The 27,453-nt window shown below is 36.1% G+C and overlaps 4 protein-coding genes across 5 annotated transcripts; 1 reads left to right on the top strand and 3 right to left on the bottom strand.

Annotated features, from left to right (window-relative positions):
* Nucleotides 1-49: 49 nt before the first annotated feature.
* Nucleotides 50-4,838, bottom strand: LOC124637391 (pyridoxal kinase). The gene is made up of 6 exons (XM_047173818.1): nt 4,611-4,838; nt 4,452-4,531; nt 3,542-3,785; nt 1,308-1,574; nt 951-1,130; nt 50-650 (listed from the first exon to the last, which is right to left on the bottom strand). Exons 1-6 carry the CDS (start codon nt 4,654-4,656, stop codon nt 535-537), a joined length of 933 nt encoding a protein of 310 aa, XP_047029774.1. The 5' UTR covers nt 4,657-4,838; the 3' UTR covers nt 50-534.
* A 71-nt stretch (nt 4,839-4,909) lies between these two features.
* Nucleotides 4,910-8,129, top strand: LOC124637392. 2 transcript variants are annotated; one of them, XM_047173820.1, is made up of 3 exons: nt 4,910-5,037; nt 5,216-5,717; nt 7,364-8,129. In XM_047173820.1, the coding sequence occupies exons 2-3, from the start codon at nt 5,546-5,548 to the stop codon at nt 7,840-7,842; spliced, it is 651 nt and encodes a 216-aa protein (XP_047029776.1). In that variant the 5' UTR covers nt 4,910-5,037; nt 5,216-5,545; the 3' UTR covers nt 7,843-8,129. The 2 variants fall into 2 exon arrangements, with proteins under 2 accessions (XP_047029776.1, XP_047029775.1); XM_047173819.1 differs by lacking the exon at nt 4,910-5,037 and having other exon boundaries at nt 5,044-5,717.
* A 1,325-nt stretch (nt 8,130-9,454) lies between these two features.
* On the bottom strand, nt 9,455-10,982 carry LOC124637393 (biogenesis of lysosome-related organelles complex 1 subunit 1). The gene is made up of 3 exons (XM_047173821.1): nt 10,711-10,982; nt 10,552-10,624; nt 9,455-9,819 (listed from the first exon to the last, which is right to left on the bottom strand). The coding sequence occupies exons 1-3, from the start codon at nt 10,769-10,771 to the stop codon at nt 9,552-9,554; spliced, it is 402 nt and encodes a 133-aa protein (XP_047029777.1). The 5' UTR covers nt 10,772-10,982; the 3' UTR covers nt 9,455-9,551.
* Nucleotides 10,983-12,149: 1,167 nt separating this feature from the next.
* Nucleotides 12,150-25,365, bottom strand: LOC124637728 (acyl-CoA Delta-9 desaturase-like). The gene is made up of 7 exons (XM_047174356.1): nt 25,307-25,365; nt 24,253-24,481; nt 23,533-23,663; nt 22,515-22,720; nt 21,497-21,682; nt 13,272-13,428; nt 12,150-12,450 (listed from the first exon to the last, which is right to left on the bottom strand). The coding sequence occupies exons 2-7, from the start codon at nt 24,476-24,478 to the stop codon at nt 12,277-12,279; spliced, it is 1,080 nt and encodes a 359-aa protein (XP_047030312.1). The 5' UTR covers nt 24,479-24,481; nt 25,307-25,365; the 3' UTR covers nt 12,150-12,276.
* Nucleotides 25,366-27,453: the final 2,088 nt, after the last annotated feature.

A 27,453-nucleotide genomic window follows, 5' to 3' on the forward strand; every position in this document is an offset into this window, starting at 1 on the left:
CATTAGTCACTAAAGATGATAAGTACTTATTAAAAAAAACAAAAAACCATTTTCATCAACAACATATATTATTTATTGATACATCAATATAATTCATTCAACGTAGCTGATATAATATAAGCACATATTGTAAATAATATTGAAATATTAAGCAATATAAAATAGTAGTAGTAATAGTCACAAATTGTGCCTAGTCAACAAAAACAATTTGAAAACAAAATTGATATTATTGTGTTATCACAGTTTACATAAATCTAAAAAGCTTACTTTCACTATGGAAGACATCAGACATTGGTTAAAATCTATTTAAAAATAACATTGCATTGTCTCTTAAATATTATTTGTATATCTAATTACATAATTTTATAGATGCGTGGTCATCACTATTTTAATAGCATAAAACATTGCATAACTATTTTATTGTCTTTTTTATGTAACACACAGACAAACATCTATAAATACATTTTGTAAATATGCAATAACGATATGAGGCAATATTTCCGCTACAGTGAATAATTCTCTACTTTCTATGTATTACTTAGCTATATCCATCGCTAAAATGTCAATCTTTGGGTTCTCAATCAGACTTTTGTTTTGAACAAGTCTGAGCTCAAGCAGTTTTCGAGGAAGCTTGCCGGATGCTTGCACAGCTGAAAAAATATTATTATTAGAAAACTATTTAGTCGTCGTGCTTGTTGATTTGATAGATAATATCCATAAATTCTAACTTGTACCTACTTCTAATACCGGTATCGAATTGCTAGCGACATTAGACAAATGCTCAGTAGTTGCAAAAAAACTTGGATTAATAAAGTGACGACATGTCGTCGTCAGTTTGTTCTACATTTTTTTTTAAATAATAGTGACAATCAGAAAACCGGTTTTAAACTTACTATTCGCAAATTATAATGTGACATTATGAAAACCAGTTAACTGCCGCATATGCTTACCTCTAGCTCTTGAATATGTATCTTTAACAATGTTCTGCAGAGTCGATATGGTGTTTTCAAGCGACAGTTTAAGATTTTGGTTAGTTTTGTGCCACCACGCTAAGAATAAAGCCGCAAATAAGTCTCCAGTGCCCGTGAACGTGGCATCCAGCTTCGGAATTTGAATTTCGTAACACGACCCTGAAGAATGATAAAAATTGATTAGATTCTCTTTGTGTCCTCAGAGAATTAAGCCAATAGTAGGCAGTGTCCCAAGAGTTGACCGACTTTAACTAAGCTAAAGAACAGATGAACATTGTTATTTGAAACTAGAGAATTATGAGTCAATTTAATGTTGGCAACTTGTTAGACATTTACCTGCTGTACTGGCAAGTCCGATCATATGTTTCTCGTCTCCCAAATCAGTGCTGGACAGCACAACAGTTTTGACACCCTTATCGTGCAGAGCTTGGATGACTTTCAGAGCACCATCAAGGTCATTGACCTTCATTCCCGTCATCAGTTCAGCTTCGTACTGATTCGGAGTTATAACGTCGGCTAGGGGGACCACGATATCTCGGTACACTGGGAGAATGTCTTCTGGCACGTACATTTTGCCATTGTCACCCATTACTGGATCGCATACTGAAAAGAAACTTCATATTTAGATAGGTAATGCTGAACATTCTCCTTCTTGAAATGATGAGAATACTTATAAATAAGGGCCTGAATCAGCACCAGAGAACTTGTTACAGAGAAGTGGCACAGGCCGCTTTTCAATTGGGCACCATGGTCACATGTGAAGCTTGTTAAGTCTTCTGTTTATTATAAATCGAGCATTTTGCGATCAATTTAATCGGGAATAATATCTGAAACTAATACCATAACTATAAATGTAATCGAATACATGATCACGCGCACATGTTATTGTTTCAATTGTTTTGAATTTTATTCGTGCTCTCTGGCAATATGGTGTCGCAGATTATGTTTCTGCAAACATTTCTTACGCACCATATACGTAGACAATTTATAAACTTATTCTCATCAAATATATTGTTTTCGCTTCTAGAATATTTTCAACTAAGCAATGGGATCGCATATCAAGATATCAGTGATGAAATCGCATTTTCTATTTATAGCACCGTTACAATGTTTATTACTACCTAGGTACAATTGAGCTTATCTTGTAGACATTTAGGTATCATTAAGACTGTAAATACTCGTAAGTGCAGAGATATGAAAATCAACATTTGTTGATTTTATTTTACCAATGTAAAAATACATTTAAAAATATGTACGTTGAGTATGTTTTTTTTTTAGTGACGCTTTTGTGTTAAGAAGATGGCTGAACCGTTAAGGCTAAATGGTAAGGTTAAATTTCATACAGAGATAGAAAGACCCTAGAGATTACATGCAATATCGATTAGTGGTCCATTCAAATGCACAGTATTATAGCGTAAACATAACATAGGAAATATTTCACAGACGTGATTGAACAGTGAGTGCTATTATAAGTATCCTCTGGGCCTGAACTGTGAACAAATAGGAAGTAGATAAGCACGACGCTATAACTCGTAATCGTGATATTGAAAGAACTTTATTCTCTTGTTCATTGTTAATTAACCCATTTTCTACACTTCAGAGGCTTTAATCGCGTTCCCGATGTTGCGTAACACTTAACAGTCAGTATTTAACTTCATGTCGGGTGGCCAATTGCCAGTGCAAAAGAGTCCAGTAAAATTATTATGTGCATGGGCAAGGCGCTGATTAGGTACTAATGATGGAACCTTTTTAGAAAATTCAGGGTTTTTTTGGACATCATAACCCCGACGCAAAAAGAGGTGTTATAAGTTAGACCGCTATTTGTACCTAAGCAGCTACTAAATGGATTCGCTGATATCAGATCTTAGACAACAAATTATTAGCTGTTTTTTCAAAACCGGTAGGAGTCTCAAACACGTATTTTGTGTCCAAGTTTCGAGATTTCGAAGTTTATAATTTTTTTTTCTTTCCTATCTCTATAGATATGTTGTTTTGTCTGTAAGATATGGTTGTGTACCGACGTTTGTAGCTATCACATACTACAAAAGTTTACAAATAAAATTGTTATCAGCCTCTTATTACAATGTTATCACTTTATGAAATTACAGTTACATATCATGCATGGTAAATAGTTTTTTGCTCTCTCTCTTACTTTTTATATGTGGAATAAGCATTTAGCCAGTTAATTTTTAACAATAGGCTATTAAACTATCGGTGATTATTATTATATATGGTGTCATTATGTAGTTTGATGGTAAACATTAGCTAAGTATAGGTTAATACTTCCTCAAGTAATTAGTCAATAGTGCATAATAATTTTTGCATGGATTTTCCAATAATGGTAAACATGCATTTTCCTTAACTATTTACCTTTTTTACTCTTTAGCCCTATTGCTACAAAAAGGAACAATTGTTTTGAGTGTGGTTGGTAAAAAGAAAAATAAATGGATTGTGTGAAAGACAATATAGCTTTAAAGAGTGTTTCTTGTGAGATGATGACCGATAGGAAGGTATGGAAGAAATAGAAGCAATAAAGTAGACATATAACCTCTTTCACACATTAAACTTACCATAAATTAAATCTGGATTCTTTTGTCTCAACTTTTTGATGATTTCAGCAATCTTTTTCAAAGACTCCGGGGATCTTGAGTACCCAGTGAGAAAGTGAGTGTAGTAGTCCACATCATTTAAGGTCAAGCCATCAATTAAGTCATCCAAGTCTTCATTTGGTAAGACTTTTCCTTTCAGATGTTTGTATCCAGTATGTGTTGAGAACTGGACAGTGTTTATGAAGTCCACTTCAAATCCTAACACCTGAATGAAAATGGTCATTTAGAAAAAAATACTTGTTATAAAATTGAATCCCTTATTTACCACAAAAATTAATACCATTTCACTAAAGGTGTGAGTAAAGTTTTTTTTTTCACGGATATTGTTGAAACAAGTTATTTGAGATTGTAACAGTTGCAAAATTTTACATGTCTAAATTATTACTTTTTATGCAATGTGTGCTAATTTTATTTTTTACAGCACTTGGGAATGTTTTATAATACCGAAAAATAAGATGATGATAGCATTTATAAAGATATTTTGAACATTCTCACAACTGCTTATTTAAATAGTTAATTTTCAAGTCTAATATCTAAAAAACTATTCTATATAAATATCTAAAATATTTATTTTACTCGAATTTAGGGAGAACAAAATAATATGATACAAAAATACAATTACAAGCATACCAGTATACCACCATCATTGATATCAACAAGACACACAAAAATAAAAAGAAGGTCAAGGCTGCATCATTTATTATACTTTAAATTAAACTATACAACATCTAGTTAGATGACAAAAAAAGTCAATGCCACATTGGAACATCACATTATTGATTTTCTAATCTAATAAACAGGAAGTCAGTGTTGAACAGCCCTTCATAATGTTAAGTTTATTATCATCTTTACAAATAAACAGTTCAATTACCTGCAGTGGGAACACCGCGCTTTTATTTCCAACGTAGCCGTGGACCACATGACTCTGAATAGACAGAACTCTAGGGGTATCTGAAAGCATGATCCTCAACAATAATCACTACCACTACTCGGAGCAACAAGAATTATTATTTTATATTTGGTTTCTCACAGAACTTGACTGGACGAGTGATTATACGAAACTGACGTATATTCATGCTCACTCAACAATAAACAGCAATTATCTACGCAGACAGAGAAGTGATAAGATAAGCACAAGAACGACCCAATCGTCGCAAAATAATTCCTTTCATTTCAAATGTTGGTTGACATTGTTTTGTCATGTCGATTGTCGACCACAGAGTACTTAGTACCTACTTTGATGTCGACAGCTGTCTGTCAGTCAGAACGTGACAGTAGACTTCAGCGATGATACCGCGATGCCGTGTTATGGACTATATAGTTTTATAGTATTACATGCAATTTCAAAGTAACTAAAGTATTATTTACCATTTGTAATTCGTTTTTATTTTTATTGTAACAGTTGAATGAACACACAAATTAAAATAAAATACCTCGTTAACTACTAACTCTAGAAGGTAACTTTGTTTTCGGCGGATACAAGTAAATAACTAACTTGTTTCGGTATAAGAAATTAATATTTGGAAATCCTACAAAAATGTAGGAGGCTCACATATTTTGTTTAGTGATTTCTAATATTTAGGTAACTGTTTAGGTTGTGACCTAACCAAATTCCTTTTCATAATTGTCTCCAAGTTGAGCCTAAGAGCTCTGCCCCACTAAGTCGTCATGGCGACGTCGCCACGTCGCCGGGTACGTATCCAAGCAGTTAATATTGAAATTTATGGAACCTAACTCACTCGGCGACGGTTTGGCAACGTCGCCAAATTTTAAGCGTGGCCGTGAGCTACAGTCTCCGACGTAGCTTTTGGATACTCTGGCAACTTGGCGACGTTGCCACTATGTACACGGTCAAGTGCACCTCACTCACTCAGTCGCCAATGTGGTCGCCAGTTAGCCGCCATTTTGGACGCTCGCTCGAAATATATTTATGTAGTAATTATTTGATTGGTTTTATTATAAATAATGAGTTTCGATACTGAAGAATTTATCATTGAAATACAAAACCGTCCTTGTATATGGGATAGTTCATCCATTGAGTATTCCGATCGGAACTTAAAAATAAAAAGTTGGGACGAAATAGTAAACATATTCAAAGAAAAAGACGAAATGACAAGGCAAGAAAAAAAACAACTAGGTAAGTAAGTGTAGGTACATTACTAGTTTTTAGAGTTCCGTACCCAAAAGGCAAAACGGGACCCTATTGTTTTCGCTCCTCTATCCGCAAGCGCGGATCCAGCCCTCAAAAAAGGTTGTGGTCACAGCTACTAGAAAATCGGAACTAGAAGCGGCTACTAGAAAAGTAAAAGTCGGAGCATGAACATGCTCATTAAAAATTATGCAAGTCGTTTATGAACTTTTGAATGAAATTATTTCCTTTTTTCTGAGCATCAGGACTTTGGCATTAGAAATGAAAATAAACTTAGGAGGAAGTTGGACCCGATAAAAAAAATAGTTTCGATCCAAACCTATTTCAATCAATAACTTCTAGTAGCCAGTAAGCCAATATAGGGGTTTGACGCATTTGGTGCACTTCTCAACTACGAGTGGCGGCATAGCATCGGGTGGCACCCCGGGCTGCTACCTATTGAGCACCCCAAAAAAAAAAAACGACAAAATAAAATTACGAACCAATCTAATAATGCTAAAAAAAAAGTTTTTTTTTTTAAATATATCTAAACTCATATTATGCTCACTATCAGTTCCGTCTCTAGCTTATGTACCGGGTGCAATCATTACTAAAGCACCCCTATGTATGGAAAGATTGTGAGTAGTTTTGTTTTTTGCGCGAGCGTAGCAAGCCGGAACATTTTTTAGATTTCGTCGTAGTTACCAAGTTATAAAACCAAAAGCAAAGACGTGGTATAAAACCGTATAAATTAGCGCGAGCGTAGCGAGCGCAAAATTTTGGAGTCTTGGGACACGAAATCACAGAAACAAGTAAAAAAAAGCCACTGCTAAGTGAAAAAACCGCGAGCGTAGCGAGCGCGAGATTTTTTGAGTTTTGGTACTGTTTTGTACAAAAAAATGTAAAATAGTGATTATTGTAAATAATAATAATTTTATTGTAATAGACAGCTGTGTTGCTGGGAAGTTTTTGTTCTTCACCGCTTCTTGTTAACCAGAAAGTCCTGAAAGAGGGCGTTATGGGGGTGCTATCCTTTTCTACTTTCAATTTTAACTTAAACTAATCTAACGTTTTCGACATTGGACTTAAACCACCGCAAAGTGGAAAAGCCGCGAGCGTAGCGAGCGCGAATTTTTTTGAGTTTTGGGACACAAAAGTACCTCAAAAACTAAAGCTGTAAGAAAAAAAATATGGTGATCTCGAATTAGTAAACAACAGTCATAAAATTAAATGCAACAAAAAAAGTATTATTTTGTTCCCTAGTGTTATCATCAGCCTACCGATTTAAAAAAACCGTAAAAGTGTGATGTCACAAGTCTAGGTAATAAGGTTGTGGGCATGCCCATCGTGCCCACAACGGTGGATCCGGCCTTGTCTATCCGTCCGTCACCAGGCTGTAGGTAGGTATCTCATGAACCTGATAGAGTTTAAATTTTCACAGATCATGAATTTCTGTTGCCGCTATAACAACAAATACTGAATTAGAATAAAATAAATATTTTGGGGAGCTCCTATACAACAAACGTGATTTTTTTTATCATTTTTGCTCGATATCGACAAATATAGGTGTACCTACCTATATAGGATATTAGTTTGGATGGTACGGAACCTTTTGATTGATAAATGGTTATACTAAACTTCTTTATTTTTTTCAGCCGATTCTTTACAAAAAAGGTGGAAAAGTATCCGTGGTTGCTTCACACGAGAACTGAACCGACAAAAATCTTTGAAATCCGGATCGGGTAGTGGACCACGTAAAAGCGAATATATATATTTTAAACAACTTCAGTTTCTACAGAATGTTGTGGCATTAAGAGAGCCGGAAGCTACAGATTCTGATGTTGAAATTGGAGATCCAGATTTGCTACAAGATAAGACAAGTCCGAAAAGAATGAAAAAGAAACAGAAGACTGCAACTGAAGATTACAATTTTTTAGAAGTCCTTAACAAATCCATCAAAAGTAGAGAACAATATGAACTTGAAAATCAAGATGAAGATAGGTTATTTATGATGTCTTTAGTAAGCACTTTAAAAAAAGTGCCTCCTCAGAAAAAAATGGCAACCAAAATTAAAATAATGAAAATTCTTGAAGAAGCAACTTGCTCTGTGCCCAACAGTGATGATAGTGTATAATAACGTCAATGTTACTGGTCATAAACAGAACCACAGGCGTCACGAATACTCACGTAGTTACCACCCTGGCTATTCTGCTGTTCGCGGAGAATGGATTACCCGTGATGGATTGCAAGTATTACAACACTGAGTCATTATCTAGTGCACCGTTTAGCACACCACCGTCAAATACCTATGACAAATGCTACAGAAAAGACACAAAATGAAGATTCATCTATTTTAGATATACCTACCTACATATGATTAACTTTGATGTTTCTTTTAATAAATTTGATTAAAATTCTGTACTTACCTTATTTTCTTCCGGACTTATCGATTTTCTAAATATCGTATCCTGTTTAGTTAAATAATTTCTGCATAAGTTCAATAATTCGTCAAAAGATGCAACTGACATTCTCGTGTAATTGAAGAAAATTCAGGAAATTTTCGTAAATCTCCATACAGTTAAAAAATATACCATTTCGGCTTCGATCTGATATAAAAGAATGAACCCATAGTTTGTTTTTTATTTCTATTTTTTTACGACGTACAAAGAAGTACGATTTTTTCTACATCCATTCCTGACGCCGTAAATGAACTGACTGTCGAGACGCCATGGCTCGGATGCCAGAAGTAGCCAGACCTGCGCCGTTGGCGACGTCGCCATGGCGCGATGGCATCTTGGAGCTCTGCCTCATTAACGGGCTGAATGCCAAAATTGGCTTGTCTCAAACAATTTTTTGGCCAAATCAATAACATTTTTGACGGCGAAAAAAATATAAGTATATTAATCTTGAACATATTTTTGAGAACCCTGTTAATTTCAAAACACGTTTTCGGAAAGTTTTCGCGATACAAAAAACAACAAAGATATGTGTATTACTTATCAACGTACATTGATAAAATTTGCATTTACAAATTTAAAACATTAACGAGTCCATATGTAAATACAGAACTTGGTTAATTTTTATTTTTGATTACGCAACTCATTTTAAAGCTATTAATTTATATGTATGTTACGAACGTCGCGTCAACAGGCTCCTCTCTCTCGGTGTTTTGGGAGCATTCAGCCTCTTAAGACGCCATGAGTCTATACATATAGCCGTAGGAAAGTACACTTTTTAATCGATCGCCTTCGTCAATTACGACGCGAAAGTTGTCCAGTACTGCTTAGAAGACACGATGCGAGGAAGATGCTCTTCACCGATGAGAAAATATTTACAAAGACAAAACAATAAAGTGTATGCCAAAAGTAGCAAGGATGTCCCAGCTTCAGCACGGAATGTCTCACGTACTCATCATCCAGCTAGTGTCACTCAGCTTCATTTCTGCAAACAAGGCGTCAAGGTGAAGGCCAAAAATTATCAAAGTGACATTCTAAAGACTGTTGTGTTGTGAAACCCCTGTCTAATACCCTATTCCATAACAAATATTGGGTTTTCCAGCAAGACTCGGTGCCATTCCATAAGGCTAATCTTACTCCATAAGGCTAAACTTTATTTTTGTCTCAAAACTTATGAACGCACAAGGTGAAATTGAATGTGTTCATTGTTAACAGTAGGTAATGTTCCAAGAAAACTGATGTTTATGTTGTCGGTGTACTTGGGCCATAATTGGTTAAAAATAACCAATATGAAATGAGTTCCTCATTTTTATTGTAATGATACATTAATTAACATCTTAACAATGTGGAATGAAGCAGTAAAATAATAGTATTCTTATTCTATAAGTTATTGATTACTAGCACTAGAGCTAGTAATGCTAGATGTTTCTTGTGTTGTTTCGTATGCTCGTTCCAATGTGTCAGTGATGATCTTCATATCATTTTCAATACTTCGAGCCCAATTCTCAACATCTCCAATTTCTTTCAGCGCACTACTGAAGTTCTCAACTAGAGCGAGCCATTGTTGTGTCTGCTTAGCAAAATTTATAGCTCCTTGATGCAAAAGTTTTGCTTCAGCATCCAATTTCTTTTGATTCAGGTAAGCTTGGGCCACTCTGAGAATAGAAAATTAAAACAATTTAGGTTGCAGGTTGCATCTATTTCTTCAAGTAACTATGTATAATTTAGGTACTTAGTTAGTTTATAATTAAAAGTCTATTATGTTTCATGTTTAGTTTACCAGTGAGTACCATAGTAAATAGCCATTTACTATGGTACTCACTGGTAAGCCATTAACTGCCTCGTTGGTCTAGTTGTCGCAAGTGTGGCTGCTGAGCACGAGGTCTCGGGTTCGATTCCCGAGTCGGGCCGAAATCGCTTTGTGGGTTTTAGAAGACTTTCACAAAGCAGCCCGAAGCCTGGAAGTTGGTGATTGATTCACCCGTGCATCGGAGAGCACGTAAATGTCGGTCCTGCGCCTGATCTCTTTCCGGTCGTGTCGGATTCCCGTCCCATCAGGCTATGAGAGTGAAGGAATAGGGAGTGCACCTGTGTCTGCGCAAATGCTTGTGCACTATAATATTTCCTGCGCAGTTGGCTAATCTCCTTACATGAGAACAGCCGCCGTAGCCGATAATCGGCTAGGAGGACATCATCATCATCATCAAATAGCCATTATTATCCATCAGAATAAGAAAATCCAAAAAAAAGTACCTTTCCTGGCAAAACAATCATTTTTGGTTATGTTACATCTGCAATCATCTATCTATAACCATGGATTTTGTGTTTTTTGGATTTTTCTAGGAATTGGGCACATAAAATTAAACAATATAAAATTATTTACATACCCAACATTTAGGTGGTCAACCAGTGCTTGAGTTAAATCGTTAGCTGCTGCTATACATTCTTTGCGTTTCTGTTCTGAAATGCAAAGGTGACATTTGTTTAGTTCGGTCATGGAAAATATTAATCAGACTGTTTACAGCACTTCATTAAAGTATATTTACCTTGAATAACTCTTTTGGAAGCCTGCTTTACTTGGTGTTCTTTTATCAATGACGATAACATTATGTGAACTCAATAAGTTAAAGTGTGGATTCAGAAATTTGTCACCAATCAACGATAGGTTTACTATTGTGACGATAAAAGTTAGAGAAATTTACATAATTTAGTTGTACCAAATTTTACTTCAAGATATCGTATTACTGAAGTTATGGAATTGTAATAATATTTTTGTTGACGATAAGAAAGCAGCACAGAAGAAATACTATGACATTGACACTGACAATTATTTGATATTACAATATTACATTTTAGTTTTCGTTCAGAATCGCTGTGCTTAGCAGAAATACGGGTAGTGCAGTCATTGAAGCGAAAAATATGGTCTTACCTCCGAATTTTTTTACTGTGAACCGATTTGCATAAAATTTTGGAATTAGTTTCATCTTACCCTTAACTTCAAAAGTGAAAATGATTTGATTGTCGTTGTTGTGACGAGTGTGGGGCTGCTGTGCAAACCATGTCCCATCTCATCGCATGCACACTGTGCTCTGAAACTTGCTCGCGGGAGGACCTAATGAGCGCATCCGACCGTGCTCTCGCTGTGGCGGCATATTGGGCTGACAAACTAGTGTCACTGTAAGACATGTCATCGACACGAAAGAAAAAAGAAAAAGAGTAGTACCTACATAAGGGAGTATATAGATTACCTAAATAAAAAGTAGAAGTGACGAATCTAATGAACGACGAATCGTCCGATTCACCGGTCGAGTGCAACACCCTCGATGAGCAGATCTATCTGTATAAGTTTGTTACTTTTCAAGTTTAACATTTTTTACTACTACTAATTTTAGATGATCTTTTGCAATCTATGCTAATAGGAGGACTAATAGGACTTGTATATGCTAGGTACTATTATTCGTGTATGAAAATGCAGTCAAGCAATGGATCTTATCCAAGCAGCGCGGTTCTAATCCAAGCCTTACTTACTTCATTGAAAATTTCAGTCACAGAGAACGAAATTACTAGGTCACGATTTTCGTTGTGGAAACTTATCTACTCGTAGTGTCTATTCGGCAACATTTAGATATCGTTTAATGGAATTACAACTGTTGCTTGCGGCATCCGTCGTAGTAAGCACACAATTGCATTGCATTAATTATACCTCACTAATGGAAGAGGCCAATATCGATTTTCGCTTATCGCTTACGACGGCGCCAGCTGCGAACCATTGGAAAAAGATTTCAAGCTTGTTTCATTTTACTCATTTATGTAGCTGCAGATGGGGTGTAAATTCTATTGTACCAACTTATCGGTAATATCTATAAACCAAGGTACCATTTTAGATAAATGTCAGGAAAGATTCCCTTATGAATCAGATTGCGTTGCAGACAGCCTAAAGGATAGGTAGTAATTAGTATCAGCCATCAGCAATTGAAAGATGTTGTTTGAAAAAAATAATCTTTATTCAATTCATTATTTTGCTTACTTACGCTAATACATTCGGTTCAGAAATTGTACACCATTAATCTACTACAGTCTTCATTAAAAGTAAATGGGGGGAGACAGATAAATTATGCTTGTTTCCTGTCTTCACTGTGGCTGACCGCGCCGTATTTTTCTTTGAGTTTCTCGGTGAATTCAGGGTCGTCCCAACCCCATAGGTGATGTGTGCCGTCCCCAGTACGGTGTGCACGCTGTTTGATAATTTCGGGGGACACGTATTTCAAGTCGTATGCTTGCCCAATCTGTGAATATAGAAAAAATATGATTTGTAATTAATTTATGACACCGGATTTGATTGCCAAAATTTTCAGTTTTTAGTCAAGTACCTATAAATGAAAGAAAGGTACTTAGTTTCGTGGCACAATAAAAGATAAGATTAATCCAATATATTGTCGTTGTTGGACAGTATTACTGTTTTCTTGGACTGTATGTAAGTATATATGTAGGTACTATTGAATTTTATTATCTATCAACTTGTAAAAGTAGTCAAATATATTCAATGCGTATGCATAAGGCTATGTTTCCATGTTTCGGTGCCAAAATTTAAAGTTCTGCCCATAAAGTGGTACAACAAGTTTCGAGCTCCAAGCTAAAGTTTTGCGAGCAGCATAGTTCAAGGAAATAAGTGGCTATTACTATAGTTCGGCCATTCAGAGAATGCGTTCCTGACACGTCGCGATTGAACTGACGACGTAACTTTGCAATGGCGTTGCAGTTACGATAAAAATATTTTTGCTGGTTGTTTACCGTTTTAACAATTGAGGAGCATTAAAACAACATTATTATATCAATAATCAATGAATGTTATTACGTCGTCAGTTCAATCGCGACGTGTCAGGAACGCATTCTCTGAATGGCCGAACTATAGCGTACAATCAAGCTGCTGTACTTTCATGTTCAGCCAGTGATATTTCGAACTTGTTCTATTCAAATTCAAAATTGGAACTTTAAAATCTTTTAAAAAGTAAAGCGTGGTGCCCCTAGTCTCGGGCTGACCACGCAAGGGTTATGCCTATTTATTTTCCGCTGTACACTTTATTACAAAGGTCCAATGGGTACATACCTTTGCCATGAGCTCGATGAACACGATGGTAGGTGTGAGCATGTTGTACAGGGGAAGTTCAGTCGCACGGTAGTCCCATGGGAAAGTGTGGTGGTAGTTGTGGAAACCTTCCACGCAGATCATCCACACTCCAATGTTCTCACGAGGGTTCAGTGACCTGCGAGTATTTAAAGAATTATTTAAAACTATATTTATAAGACAACGACAACGACGTGTGATGAGGGCATTAACTACTCTTTTTTAGGGTTCCGTACCTCGAAAGGAAAAAACGGAACCCTTATAGGATCACTTTGTTGTCCGTCTGTCTGTCTGTCTGTCTGTCTGTCTGTCTGTCAAGACCCTTTATCTTAAGAACGCGTGGACGTATCAAGCTGAAATTCACATGAAATACTCGGGTCTATTGTCCCTTTAGGCTGTGAAAATAATAATAATGTTTATTTCCAGTAAAAAAAAAAGATTACATACGTTACAAGTGCAGTAATATGGTACAACAAAAATGTTCAAAGGTATTATCTCCTGGTTCCCAAACTAGGTTTATAGCCTGTGACTTGGGTACCAGTGATTCCACAATGTAAGCATTGGAGTTAAAAAGTTATACAAAAACTGTTTTCACCGGTAACTCATTGAACATAACAAAACAAAAATTATTTATATCAATTTAATGTAGGTAAGTAGAGAGTAATAAATGGTAATAAATGTAGTGTGTGTGATTGAGTGAGAGTAAGTTTCGTGGTAGATGTTTAAGTGTAGTGTATGAGTAAGTAATGTGAAAGTACTGAGTGTGTATGACGAGGTGTGTGTTGGTGAGTGTGGTAGTGGTAGATGCGTGAAAGTGAGCAGTGTGTACGAATGTCCGGGTTTCTAGATACTCGAAATAAGAGGAGGCCTGCTTTAAGATTGTGGGAATAGAAGATTTTCGGTCTCATCATATGACTTCTCAAGTAACCATTCTTTAACTATGGTTTTACATTTGTGATAATTCAAACTGTGGATATGGAGAAATTTATTAATTTTATTGTACAGGACAGAGCTGCAGTAGGGGAATTGGTGTTTTGCGAAGGTGGTTTTATGTCTGACTGGTGGAACAGCGATGTCTGCGCGATGTTTAGTACTTTGTTTATACGGCAGCCGATGTTTCCTTAGTACACACTGCAGCACGTATAGTCCTCTCACTGTCAAGACTTTGCTTTCTCTATAAAGTTCGAAAGTGGGGTATCTGTAGGGCTTGCAGAACATTACTTTAAGGACTGCTCGCTGAGCTCTCTCTAATTTCAATAAGTGTGTTTTGCAGGTGCCACCCCAGGCTGGCAAACAATATAGAAGAAGAGACTGACAGAGTGCAAAATAAACCATCATAAGTGTTTGCGTGTCAGCTGAGCAACGGAGTTTCTTAAAGATAGAGATGAGCTTGCGTGTTCGGTTAACGAGATTATTTATGTGACCGTACCAGTTCAGGTGTTTATCAATTTGCACGCCTAAGTATTTTATGCATGAGGTAGAGGCCAGAGTCGGACAGGTACAGCTGGAGTTTGGAAAGCAACTATGTACTTTAACAATAGGTACTACGCTTGGCTGAGTTCTATTACTTAGGGAGAAAGAAATAAGCTTGCTTTTTTCTGCATTCAGAGTCAATAAGTTATTATTAAACCAGTTCATGACAATGTTTAGCACCATCTGAGCATATTTTTCTGTTTCACACCAATCATTCCCATGAACAAGTAAGGCTGTATCATCAGCATAAGTAAATATGAAACAGTTAGTTAAGGGAAGTGAACACAGGTCGTTAATGTAGATGAGGAATAGGGTTGGACCTAGAATGCTGCCTTGCGGCACCCCATATTCTATTCTAGTTTTAACGCTTGTTACCTCGTCTAATTTAACATGTTGGAAACGATTTTCCAGGTAACTTGAGAAGATGTCAAGTGCAAGACCGCGAATTCCCATGCGTTCCAGTTTCGACAGAAGTATGGGCGCAGAGACAGTGTCAAAAGCTTTCGAAATGTCTAGAAATAAGCCCATGCACCGCTGCTTATTATCCATGAGTTGAGTAACTTTTTCAGAAAGTGCAATAACCGCATCCTCTGTCGAAACTCCAGCTCTGAAGCCATATTGGTTTACGGAGAGTAGATGATGTGCATTTAGAAATTTAAGCAAACGATTGTTTAGTATCTTCTCCAGAATCTTCGAAATGGTTGGTAGAATGGATATAGGTCTATAGTTTTTGACACTGCCTCTATCCCCACCCTTATGAATAGGATGTACTAGAGCTATTTTGAAACAGTCTGGGAAGACAGCAGTAGTTATCGCTAGGTTGCAAATATGAGTGATATAGGGGATTAGAATATTGCGAGTTGACTTCAATATATGACCAGAAATTCCGTCAATCCCAGCCGCAGAACTTGATTTCAAGTTGACTATTAATCGTTCTACTTCGAGGTCATCGGTTTCCAGGATACACATTGAGTCACAAGTCGAAACTAAACTTGACGGGTAAACTGGTATATTCGCAACCTGTTGTATATTTGTAGCTAGGTCTTTGCCAACATTTACAAAGTAATGGTTGACTCTGTTTGCTGATGCTAGTTTGTCAGGTTCGAGTTGCTGCAATTCTTTCAGCGGAGGTGATGAAGATTTCGAGTACGTTAGAGTTTTAATTAGATCCCATGTAGCTTTGGAGTTGTTTTTTCTTTTCATAAATTCAGTTTTCTCATAGCGTATTTTCAGCTTCCGGAGCAAAGAATTACAGAAATTGCGATAGCGAGAATACGTTACTTTAAGTATAGGGTTATCCGGATGCGTTTTTAGAGTGAGATGCATTTTATCCCTGTTTCTTATGCAACGAAGTAAGCCCGGCGAGATCCAGGGCTTGATGTTACGGTTCTTACGAGAGACTTTGGAGATTCGGGTGTTCTTGTCAATAATTTGAGTCAATAAAGTTGTTAACATGTCAGCTGCTTCATTAGCGTCATTAGAAAAAAGAATTGGGGAAAAATCAGTACTCTCAATATCATTTTGAATGCTTGAGACATCAACAACTTTGGCCGTGTAGACGGGCTTGGGCTTAGGAACATCCAGGTTAATACTTAGGAATACAGGTAAATGGTCAGTAATAGGTGAGTCAATGACAATGCATGTTCCTGGTTGATTTGTTTTTAGAAGGATATGATCTAAACAGTTATTTACTCGTGTAGGATATAAATGTGCCGGCAGTAAACTATGAGAAGCAGTGAAAGTGAGGTATTCATACGAGTGTCTATCATTATTGTTGGGTTTGATATCAATGTTGATATCACCAACTAAAGCAATATGTTTGAATTTCGCTAGAGGTTTTAAGATAGAATCCAAGCTGTTAAGAAAATTATCCACGTGGACAAAGGAAGGCGATCTATATAATGCTAAGATGCCAACAGTATTGTTAATTTTGCAAAGTAGACAATTTGCGTCAGCTATATCAGGTTCAGAAACGATGCAGTGCAATGAAGACCTTATATACATAACCACTCCATCATTCTGGTTTATTGTATTTTTTGAAAAGTGGACATCGTAACCATTCATTTTGGGAATTACAGCGGACTTTAGCCAGCATTCTGTCAATACAAGGATATCACAATCAATTTTTAAGAGATGTAGGAATGCTATAAAGCTGTCGAAGTTCTTGTTTAAGCTGCGGATATTGAGCTGTAGTATGGATAAGTTTCTTTGTGTCTTGGGTATTTTAGTTATGCATTCATTTAATGGTAATTTATAAGATTTTGATACCTGGTAGTCATCTAATTCTGTATCGAGTGCATTAATGTGGTTAGCCATTTATAGAAAATAACTTATTCCAGATTAAAGAGATGCACATATTTAGGCATGGAAAAAGGCTCGAAGGATGATGATAGATGAAGTGGACATGTATCGTGTAGCGGTTATCACTGTTAACCGAAGCGCTCAAGTTAATATACTCTTTTATAATAATTGTGATATACACATGGGTATGATTTGTTATGAATGGTATTGAGAGCGAGAAATTGTGTATGAGTGAAGACTGTAATGAGAGTTTGAGTGTGAGTGGGTTTACGTGTTCGTATTTGGGAATGTGTGCATGTGGTGGGTGGTTGTAGTGGTGTATAGTTTTTAATACAAAAACAAGGAAAACAGTGTTACTAATAAAGAATATACGGGTAATACAACTCATAACAAAGTAGGAGTTAGCTATTGTGAAACATGTATAATAAAACAATAATGTATAGTAGGTTACTAGTCATTGATTAGTTTGTGCTAGATCATGTAGCGTCTGCTCGATAATATCAAGCTTCTAAGCCAAGCCAATCAAAAGATACAACCGATTATGTCGATATTTTCAACAAATTCTCGACACTCGCAAAGGAATCAAAACCTACAGGGTACTTCCCGTAAACTCAGAATCTTGAAATTTGGCATGAAGCATTGTTATATAATGCAAATATAGGAAAAATTGCGAAAATCTCATTTTTTTTGTTATATAATATAAAAAAAAATATTTTAATAAAATGAAACTTACTACCTTATTTCTCACGAACGAATAAAGGTACCAAATTGAAATTTATACCAAATACCTAGGTCTATTGTCCCTTTAAGCAATGAAAAAATCAAACTTCTAAGTTAACGCGATCAAAAGATACAGCAGTTTTACCGACACCTTAGACGAATTTCCGTCACACGCTGGTACAAGGTACTTCCCGTGAACTCAGAATCTTAAAATTCGGCACGAAGCAACGTTATATAGTACAGATAAAGGAAAAATTGCGAAAATGATAAATTTGAAGTTACATAAAATATTAAAATATTATTTTTGCTTACATGACATAAAATATTTTTTTAATAATTATAAACTTACTACCTACCCTTTTTCACATGAACGCGTAGAGATATTAACGTTTTGAATAAAAAGTGAAATTCATATCAAACACTTCTTAAATATAATGGCCTCTAAACTGTGAAAAATTTTAAATCATTCAATGGTCATTGGGCACCTTAGTATGAAAACCATACCCACGGCGGATACGAACGAAATATAGCACAGTATAATGATAAAGGCTCTGATTTACTATGGCATTAGTCGCATCAATGTGAACCATGGGAATCTAGAGAAAATCAGGTGTAAACATTAAATATTTTCCTCATTTCAATGGGGAATTTAAACGACCAAGTTTGACGGAATTGAGAAATCATTTCTTTGTAGTGAAAGAGTATACTCGCCGTTTATTTCCATTGTCATCAGGTCGGGATCTGATGATGGAAATCCTGAGAAATCGAGGGCAACTATCAGAAATTGTAGGCATGCATAGGATTAAAACTTGATTCTCAGATGTATGTCTGGTGATACTGTCAAACAGTGAAGGTTTAGAGCTTACCTGATGATGGAGACGTGAGAAAGTCGAGAGAACTCCTCAACAGTATGTTTTAGTTACGTCGTGTTTGGGCTTATATTATTCGTATTGACGAGAACTTTTCACAAAAGTTATAAAAATAAAAACTTTTTACAAAAAAAAAACAACTTCTAAAACAACAAGAAAACTGTTTATATCCATCGGTCTAGATCTCGGTGGTTAAATAAATATAGATGCATCCTCTAGACACCGACTTCTAGACCGATGCACCTAACATCTTTTTAATTTCTTTCTTGCTTTTGTTTTCTTGTTGCTTTTTTATATGTTTGAAGTTGGATTTGTTTGTAAAATGCTACAAAATAAAATAATGCCGACTTTATAAAACAAAGAAAGGGACAGAATTACACTTTTGTCAAGGCTCTAGAAACCAGGCGGAAAAAAAACCTGAAACTGGGGCTCTTTAGGTGATTAATCCCTCAAAAATAAAAGATCCCATTCCTGCAATGGCTGCTTTAACCCAAGTTAGTAGTGAATTCTCATCACCTAAAATAAAATAAGCTCCAACACACGCAAGGTTACGTTATAAATTGTAAAGGAGTTCCCATAACTATATCTGATCTTAGCTGTCGATCCCACAATGGCAGTCAAACCTATCTTTGTGGAAAGTCTTCGCCAATACGAATAAAATAAGCCCAAACACGTGGTAGTTGCAACATACCGTTCGGGAGTTCCCTTGACTCTCTGTAGTCTCCATAATCAAATCAGCTCCAAACCTTCAGTTTACCAGTACCCTCAAAAATACACTCACATGTCTGGTTATGACTCGATGCGTGCCTACAATATTCAAGAGTTGCCCTCGATTTCTCAGGGTTTCCAGATCCTCATCAGATCCTGGTCATCCGGATTGGCACCTTCCTTCTTTATGAAATGTCTTTACCAATAAAAACTAGCATTGCAACCTGTACAATCCTCTGAAACTGCTTGTCTTTTATATTTTTCAAACGATCCTGGACATTCGTCTCCATGGAATTTTAATAAAATATTTATATTCAAAGAAACGTCATACCATTCTCCACGATTTAAAACGACTTTGATTCATGTCCGCCACTTTTTACAAAGCGGGTCAGATATGCCCCATGACCTTTAAGACATAATTAGTTATTTTCAATCAGATTTCTGAATGATGACTATAAAATGTTGTATATAAATAACTTCAATAAAATAACTTTTACAAGGTACTGGCCTACTATTTTAGTTATATTATAAAATAAAAAATATTAACTATTTTGACTCTCACGAAATTACCATAACTATGATTGTTCTAAACTGAACGGTTGGCGCGAAACTCACTTTTTATCTATACAGCATTTGTACGGAACCCTCGGTGCGCGAGTCCGACTCGCACTTGGCCGGTTTATTCTATACTATATACCCCGTCTTCACCTGCATACTTAACCTCTCACTTTCAGTATGTGTGTTCACAGCACAATAAAAATCTCCGCTCCTCTAATAATCGTCTTCTTCACTGCCCTGCTCACCGTTCAGATATTATTCACTCTTCCTTCTTTGTTAAATCTATCCTTCTCTGGAATGAGCTACCCTTGGAGGTCAGGATGGTAAATAGTCGACACACGTTTAAAATTAAACTGCGTAATCACATCCATGGCAAGTTGGCGGAATCATTACACTAGTTCATTTTCTTCACTTTCTTCTCTTGGATTCAGTAATATATATATATATTTTTATTATATTTATATATACATAAATATATTTATTTTTATTTTCTTGCACTTATGCTCAAACTGTGTTGCACCTACCACTTCTGTTTCACCACCACCCTAAGGTAGACTGGCAGAGAACGCCTAAGGCGTTAAGTCCGCCGTTGTACAATGTGCATAAAGTATTTTAAATAAATAAATAAATAAATAAATATTTGCAGAGCAGTCCTAGACACTTTTAACGATCCTCTCTATTTAGTTAAGTGTGTGGCGTTTACTTAACAGTGAAAGGTATTACGGGTCGAAGCCCCACTGCGTTAGTTAAGACAGAGTGGAGGAAAATTGTCGTCAAAGATTTTGCAACACTATGAGCACAGTTTATTCTGTGATAGAATGTTGCCACGAAAAACATACTTTTATAAGCAAATAGTACTAAAGCTTAGCAGAATAATATTGAGTTCCTGAGTAATTCAATAGCGCTTGATTAAAATATAAGTAGGTACAAATTCAATCCTCATTAAAATAAGGTTTCATTTTTACCCTGTGATTTGATCGATTGAATAGAAGCAACATCAACCAGAGATGGCATAAATATTCTCAAAAAGAGCCAATCTAGAAACAATCTAACAAATTATTTCAATGTAAACAAACCCTCATTTCTTAGTCTGTATTATTACTAGCCTAGTCGTAACGTTCAACGTTAATCGGCTTACGAAGTATAATAACAATGTAGGTAATCAATTTACTAGTGATGTAGACTGCCTACCTACTTGATCGCAATGTATAATTCATAGCCCATTATTGTTAGTAATTGATTCAAGTGATCAACTAAACTGATCACTTCGTGTATTTTTAATTTGACCCAGTTTGGAACGGGAATTTATGTCACCCCTGGGACATTCTATAAGAAAAGATTGAGTTGTGCTATACCGTTGAGCTATAATTTTTCCTATAAGAAGAAATTAAAATGGAAAATGGAGGAAAGATTTTTGCTTGATTGAGTTTTATTAAATAGATGAACTAATTTCTACGGAAATAAAACTTCCCTATCAACATTAGTCTCATTTATCTTACAAAGAAAAAGTGTTACTATTGAAAAGTTAAAAGAAAAGCCATTTGAATTTGAATTAATTAACGTTAAAAGTTAACTTACTTGTCATAAGGTCTGTATCCGAAGGTATGAGCGAAGCTGTTGACACTCCAGACAACGTTGATGCCGCAAGTGTACCTCAGGATGGTGGGAATGAAGAACGCGTTCATCCAGGTCTCGCCCCAGAAGTAGACCGGCACCACGGTGGGAAGCACGAAGCAGAGGAGAGGCATCATTTTCATGTAGTGCCTGTGGAATAACAGTAGCTTCAATGTACCTAAAACTATTTATTTCAAACTAAAGTCATTCCAGGCTTCTATAAGTGCTATATGTATATCGATAGAAGGTAAAGCGATGAAAATAAAAACAACACATTTAACAAAACCAGTCAGGTATAAAAAATAAAACGAATGTGTCACAACATCAAAACAACGAGAATCCCGTTTTTAACACGCAACCTTCAACTCGTCAGACTATCAACATTTCAACATAAAAACAAGTTTAAATTTATGTCGACATCAACTTTGTTTCATACTTCATAATACCCTCCGCCCGCTGAAATAGGGAGCAACGCGTGATAAAATGAAAATCTCTACTATTTACGGGTTGAAAAGTACACGAGTATAAATGTTATTTAAGTTTAACTTTTCAGAACAGTGTGGGTGGTTCGAATAAGTCGTGTTCCTTTATTTTACTCCCGCAGTTAAAAGACACAAAGGTCTTAGAAAAATATGTTTTGCTTTTCCTTTTAATACCGAGTACAGCAGTGGCTTTTGTGAGCGTACGTATAAATATATTGAGGACAGACCCGGCGACAACGGTCGAGACTTATGGTTTCAGTTATAACACAGAATTCTGGGGATATTAGATAATCGGAGTGTGCTAATATTTGTTGGGACACTATTTTGTCTGCTGGATTTCTTTTCTGAGATATAAGAGGTACCTATTTTGTTCTCCGAAATATGTTTTTCTTTTTTTGCAAGAACTCGTTCCAAAAATAAAACTAAGCTAAAACTACCTTCACATATGGTATTGGATAAGTTTTTTTGAAGGTTTTGTTCTGGATTTATTTTCAACTTACTTCTTCTGGAACATGACAACAGGATCGGCATACAAATCGCTGAGATCAATGCGTTTGCCTCCTTCGATGACTTCAGGACTCTTCTTGCAGCAAAGCCAGCCCATGTGAGAGAAGAAGAGGCCTCTCTCCGCATTGTGGGGGTCGGCATCAGTGTCCGCGTATTTGTGGTGAGTGCGGTGGTCACGCGCCCACTCGAATATGCAGTCCTGGTACATGGAAATGAATAAGTACATTAGTTAAAATGTTATAGAGAAGACGGTGGACGTGCGGTCTGTATTCGGAGATTCTTCTTCTTCTTTCGTGTCGATCACATGTGTTATAGTGAGACTACATTTTGTATGCCCAATATGCCGCCACAGCAAGGTTGCGAGATGCCGTTAAGTTTGGCGAGAACTATACCTACTTACTTATCAAAAAAGTTTTTGCCAATTTTCAAGATCATTCCTTACAGTCAAAAATGCTCTTTTCTAAATAAAGGTCTTTTGGCAAAGTTTAGAAACAAAATACAGATCACCAGTTTCATCTCATTACCGCGTTGGCACATAAATTCAACTCGCTTGATGGCTCTATTACTATTGATTATAACACCATCAAGTTTGATCAATTAGCACATCAACTAAGTAAACAGTCAAGTTCTTGACATGACATCGTAGATACTCAACGATAATTGACTTGATGAGGGCTGTAATGACTTGGGTAAACGGCCGCACGTTAAGAGCCTCGTTGTGCATTGCCATTAGCATTTTCGATACATATTTGAATTTCTTGACAAACACATTTCTATGTAAAGTAAATAAATATGTAAATTCTGAACTTGTATCTAGGGTATCCAGGTAGGAACTGCTTTAATTGAAACCGATCCTTTGAGCTGATAACTACTGAATGTTGCGAAAATAAGGACGGAAGGCACAATAAAAGATTTACCTAAAGTCTAAAATTGCCTTATTTTTTTTACAATGTTACTTCAGGAAGATTTTATGGGTTAAATAATATCTAAGTAATAGGATAATGTGCCTACCTGAAAACCCATAGTTTGCCATAACATGAGCACTATGCGGAGAGGAGTGCGAGCCTTGAAACATCTGTGTGTCCAAAGGCGATGAGATCCTGCGCCGATTCCTATGGCGCACATAAGATGGACGGCGAATGCTACAATAAAATTAAATTCATAAGTTTTTATGTCGAATCAATAGTTTTTTCGCAATCGTTGTTTTTATTTAGTAAAACAATCAGTACCTAATTTATGTATTTTCAGTAATCCGGTAGTATGTAAGAATTTTCTGTTAATATTCAATCGCCCAGATATTTAAATTGCAATAAGTAGATCGGGATAAAGAGAGATTGAAATGAGAAGAGAGAATTTCGCTGATTTTAATACACATGTAAATAAAATTATTTTACTTTTTATTTTTTGTATGTACTTTCTAAGTATATCTTAGACACCAATGACTGTGTTTCGGATGGCACGTTAAACTGTAGGTCCCGGCTGTCATTAAATAACCTTGGCAGTCGTTACGGGTAATCAGAAGCCAGTAAGTCTGACACCAGTCTAACCAAGGGGTATCGGGTTGCCTGGGTAACTGGGTTGAGGAGGTCAGATAGGCAGTCGCTTCTTGTAAAGCACTGGTACTCAGCTGAATCCGGTTAGACTGGAAGCCGATCCCAACATAGCTGGGGAAAGGCTCGGAGGATGATGATGTAAATAAAATTATTTTAAGTTCTTTCGTAATTTACTCACCAAACACATTAGTCTGCCATTTCGCCGAAGTAAAAACGAGATACAATCCATAAAGTGACGCGATGTGAAGGTACAGGAACCAGAATATATTGAACCATACATATTCATGTTTCCTTGGACTCGCGTGCTTCAGTACTGATACATCTTTGGCGAGACCGAGGTCCGTGGTCTGAGTGTCTGACTCGAAGACTACTCCGCTGGGGACGGGATCCACTTGAGGAGGCATGATCTAGGAGAGAAATGTGGCTTAATAAGTAATTTTTCTAGAAAAAACGGATCAGCATTACACATTGTTCTTTGAAAAACCTTGTAGCCTTGTAGTAGTTGTCCTTGTTATTCTTTCGTGGATAAATAAAATAATAATTGTGAATGCGGATAAATACCTAATTGAAACAGACAGGCAGGCTTTTTTATGACTGAATGATTGCTGAATAAAGATTTAACTAGGCCAAACTATTTATGTCTCTTTGCTTTTTATCTGCCACAAACCTTCAATCAATGTCTAAAAGACCTGACTACAATTGAAATTGTCGTGACCCAGATAGTTTTACAAAGATTCAAGCTTAATGATACAAATTAAACAGCCTGCTTCGTAAGACGTATTGCAGGGAAGTTTAAAGCTGTTAAGTCTAATAATTGCACTTGTTACAACAGCAGATGCATTTGATTACCTCATTTAAAGTTTTGTACAAAGTTTTCTTTGCTTGGCAAGTACAGGAATTGCCTTAAAAGACGGCATTAAGGAAATTGAAAGTTTGTCGTGAGAAGCACCTGTATCAAGGAAATTGAAAGATTTAAGTTTACAAAATCAATAAAACTAGACTGCGATGGACATATACCTAACCACTTTTTAAATAAATTGTGTCTTACGCTTACTTCTGGATCTTCTGATTCGTCTAAATATATCGTACTTTGGTCGCGGTAACACTTCGCATAAGACCCCAGTCCTTTTGGATAAACTTCACGAAATCTTGCCATTTTATTTCTTAAGTGATCGCATAGGTTTCAGAATTTGTATTACTACTAATAAAGAATAAAACAAAATCCAACTTACCTCCTTCTTTATATAGCAGAAACGCACTGAAAAACTATCCTATTACTACAACCCTTAGACACACACTGATACCTTGTTCCTGTCGTCCTACTATAAATAGTATTCAAAGAAAACAATTTGAATTTCAAACAAAGCAAAGTAGATCTACATAGTAAATAAATAGAACTAGGGCTTCATATGTCGTAAGGGTTCATTGTATTGTAAACACGTTTTACAATGCAAAGTTAATCAGTATAAAATATTTGTTAATTAGTTCAATGGTCCGTACTTAGGGATCTGGGTGAAATTGTCGAAGTGTTTATTGTAGGTAATTAAGCATATTAATTGATCAGGAAATTATTCGTGATAGTTTGTAGTACCTATTGTACGTAATGGGTTAAGTTAATTCCCATTTTATTTCATTGATAGTTTCAGCACGCGAATAGAATGCTTTTACGGCTTATAATTAAATTAGACAATTGAAGTGTTTAATATATTTTATGCCCAGCCATGGTTTGTGGTCTCGGTTTTCAAGACTGTCTTTATGACAATACCTAAATGATTCCATCATGGACTCGATTCATCTTCTGTATTACTAACCTCTATCTCCACTAACCGACTTTGTAAATAACTAGGTATGTAAGCCCCACATTTAATAACATTTCCCATACAATATTTAGGATATATCGTGGTCCGTTACCGTCCATATATCCTCGGCGCTTATTGCATTGCAGAGGGAGCGTCGGCGGAATCCATCGGCGGTAGCAATTTCCGACGACTCGACCAGCCGATACGAAGGTTTAGCTCGGTTGCTACACTAAATTACTATATGAACAAAATATTGTTTTCTAAATGTTTTTCAGTAATAGGTTCAGTATTTATCATATACATAAATAAACAACTACAAAAAAATATGTCAATGTAAATTGAACACTTATCGTAGGTACGTATGATTGAGATATAACAAAGGTAGCACAAGAAATACATATTTCGATGAACAAGAGTCGTGATTATATTATACTAGACTGTTGTTAAATTCGTATAAAGTAAATAAAATTTGAACAAGGTACAATTAGTTAAATCATTAAATCAGTCCCTCAGACGTTGGCATACGGACTCAGTTCACATTCAAGTAAGGTAGGTACTTACGCATATGTATACATAGAGTTCTGGATATTAGTCAAGGATTTATAGAATTGATTTTAACATTGTAATAGGCTATTCCAATAGATTTCTTTTTATGTTTAAGACAATGACATCGTAAATGAATCGGATTCTGATTACGCCGTAGTAGCTCGATTAGGCTGGGAGTACACGCTCGTAAAACGTATGCTATTAGGTACACTAAACGTGAAAGTAATGTATAAGTCCTACAGTATTCGAACCTTTTAAGAAATAAAGTCTATTTAAAGTAAAAATCAAATAACATGTTTTCTCTCTACCTAATGTCTTACTTTTGCTTTTATATAACAAAATTAGTCTTCTATTTAATTTATTCTTTCGACGATAGCCTAGGTTTACGTTTATTGTGTTTGTGACATTAAACGAAGACATTTTATGACCCCGTTTCGTAATAAGAGCAGGCGTAGGTTATCTAAACTCATTTTAGTCCCAAAATTGTTGTCAATAAATCGCGTTTGTTGGAAATAATAATGAATTACAGGACTGATCGAAATAGCTTCGCTACGAAATTGCTTCTTTCATGCTAATAATAGCTTTGTTGAACAAAGAAATAGATACTATCTATGTAATAGTAAACTCTACAGTTTCGCTTTTTAGACCAAATAATGACAAAACGACATATTTTTAAACATGGTCATTTCTACCCACATAAACCATATAAGGAAGACTTTAATAACTTAAAATAATCTGCATAAAATTAAAACGAAAGTTCGAAACTCCATTACGAGACCGTAAATCGGGCCACAGAAAAAGCAATAATCTGGCTAAAAGGCGAAGATTGCAGGCGTATCGTCGCGCTCGAATACATCCGGATTCGTACCGTAAACACATGTGAACGGAATGAATGGCGAATCTTCCGGCCGGGTAACTGGGGCGTGAAGCGGAGATTTTATTTTGAGGAGGCTGAACCACGAGACCAGTCTGATTTTTCCACCTCGACGGTAATTCTGCGCCGCGTATCGTGTTCCCTTCCAGTGACAGCTTTC

Source organism: Helicoverpa zea, chromosome 16, assembly GCF_022581195.2.
Source record: "Helicoverpa zea isolate HzStark_Cry1AcR chromosome 16, ilHelZeax1.1, whole genome shotgun sequence".
Taxonomy (NCBI): domain Eukaryota; kingdom Metazoa; phylum Arthropoda; class Insecta; order Lepidoptera; family Noctuidae; genus Helicoverpa; species Helicoverpa zea.

What these genes read in the sequence shown, in the direction of transcription:
- LOC124637391 (XM_047173818.1), bottom strand. Translation starts at nt 4,656, where the DNA reads ATGAATATACGTCAGTTTCGTATAATCACTCGTCCAGTCAAGTTCT. An exon ending in CACTCGTCCAGTCAAGTTCT is followed by an intron (nt 4,532 to 4,610) that starts GTGAGAAACCAA and finishes TCATGCTTTCAG; the next exon opens with ATACCCCTAGAGTTCTGTCT. An exon ending in TACATATTCAAGAGCTAGAG is followed by an intron (nt 651 to 950) that starts GTAAGCATATGC and finishes ATATTTTTTCAG; the next exon opens with CTGTGCAAGCATCCGGCAAG.
- LOC124637392 (XM_047173820.1), top strand. Translation starts at nt 5,546, where the DNA reads ATGAGTTTCGATACTGAAGAATTTATCATTGAAATACAAAACCGTCCT. An exon ending in GCAAGAAAAAAAACAACTAG is followed by an intron (nt 5,718 to 7,363) that starts GTAAGTAAGTGT and finishes TATTTTTTTCAG; the next exon opens with CCGATTCTTTACAAAAAAGG.
- LOC124637393 (XM_047173821.1), bottom strand. Translation starts at nt 10,771, where the DNA reads ATGTTATCGTCATTGATAAAAGAACACCAAGTAAAGCAGGCTTCCAAA. An exon ending in TTCCAAAAGAGTTATTCAAG is followed by an intron (nt 10,625 to 10,710) that starts GTAAATATACTT and finishes TTTGCATTTCAG; the next exon opens with AACAGAAACGCAAAGAATGT. An exon ending in GTTGACCACCTAAATGTTGG is followed by an intron (nt 9,820 to 10,551) that starts GTATGTAAATAA and finishes TTCTATTCTCAG; the next exon opens with AGTGGCCCAAGCTTACCTGA.
- LOC124637728 (XM_047174356.1), bottom strand. Translation starts at nt 24,478, where the DNA reads ATGCCTCCTCAAGTGGATCCCGTCCCCAGCGGAGTAGTCTTCGAGTCA. An exon ending in GGCAAACTATGGGTTTTCAG is followed by an intron (nt 22,721 to 23,532) that starts GTAGGCACATTA and finishes TCCATGTACCAG; the next exon opens with GACTGCATATTCGAGTGGGC. An exon ending in TCATCGAGCTCATGGCAAAG is followed by an intron (nt 12,451 to 13,271) that starts GTATGTACCCAT and finishes CTATATTCACAG; the next exon opens with ATTGGGCAAGCATACGACTT.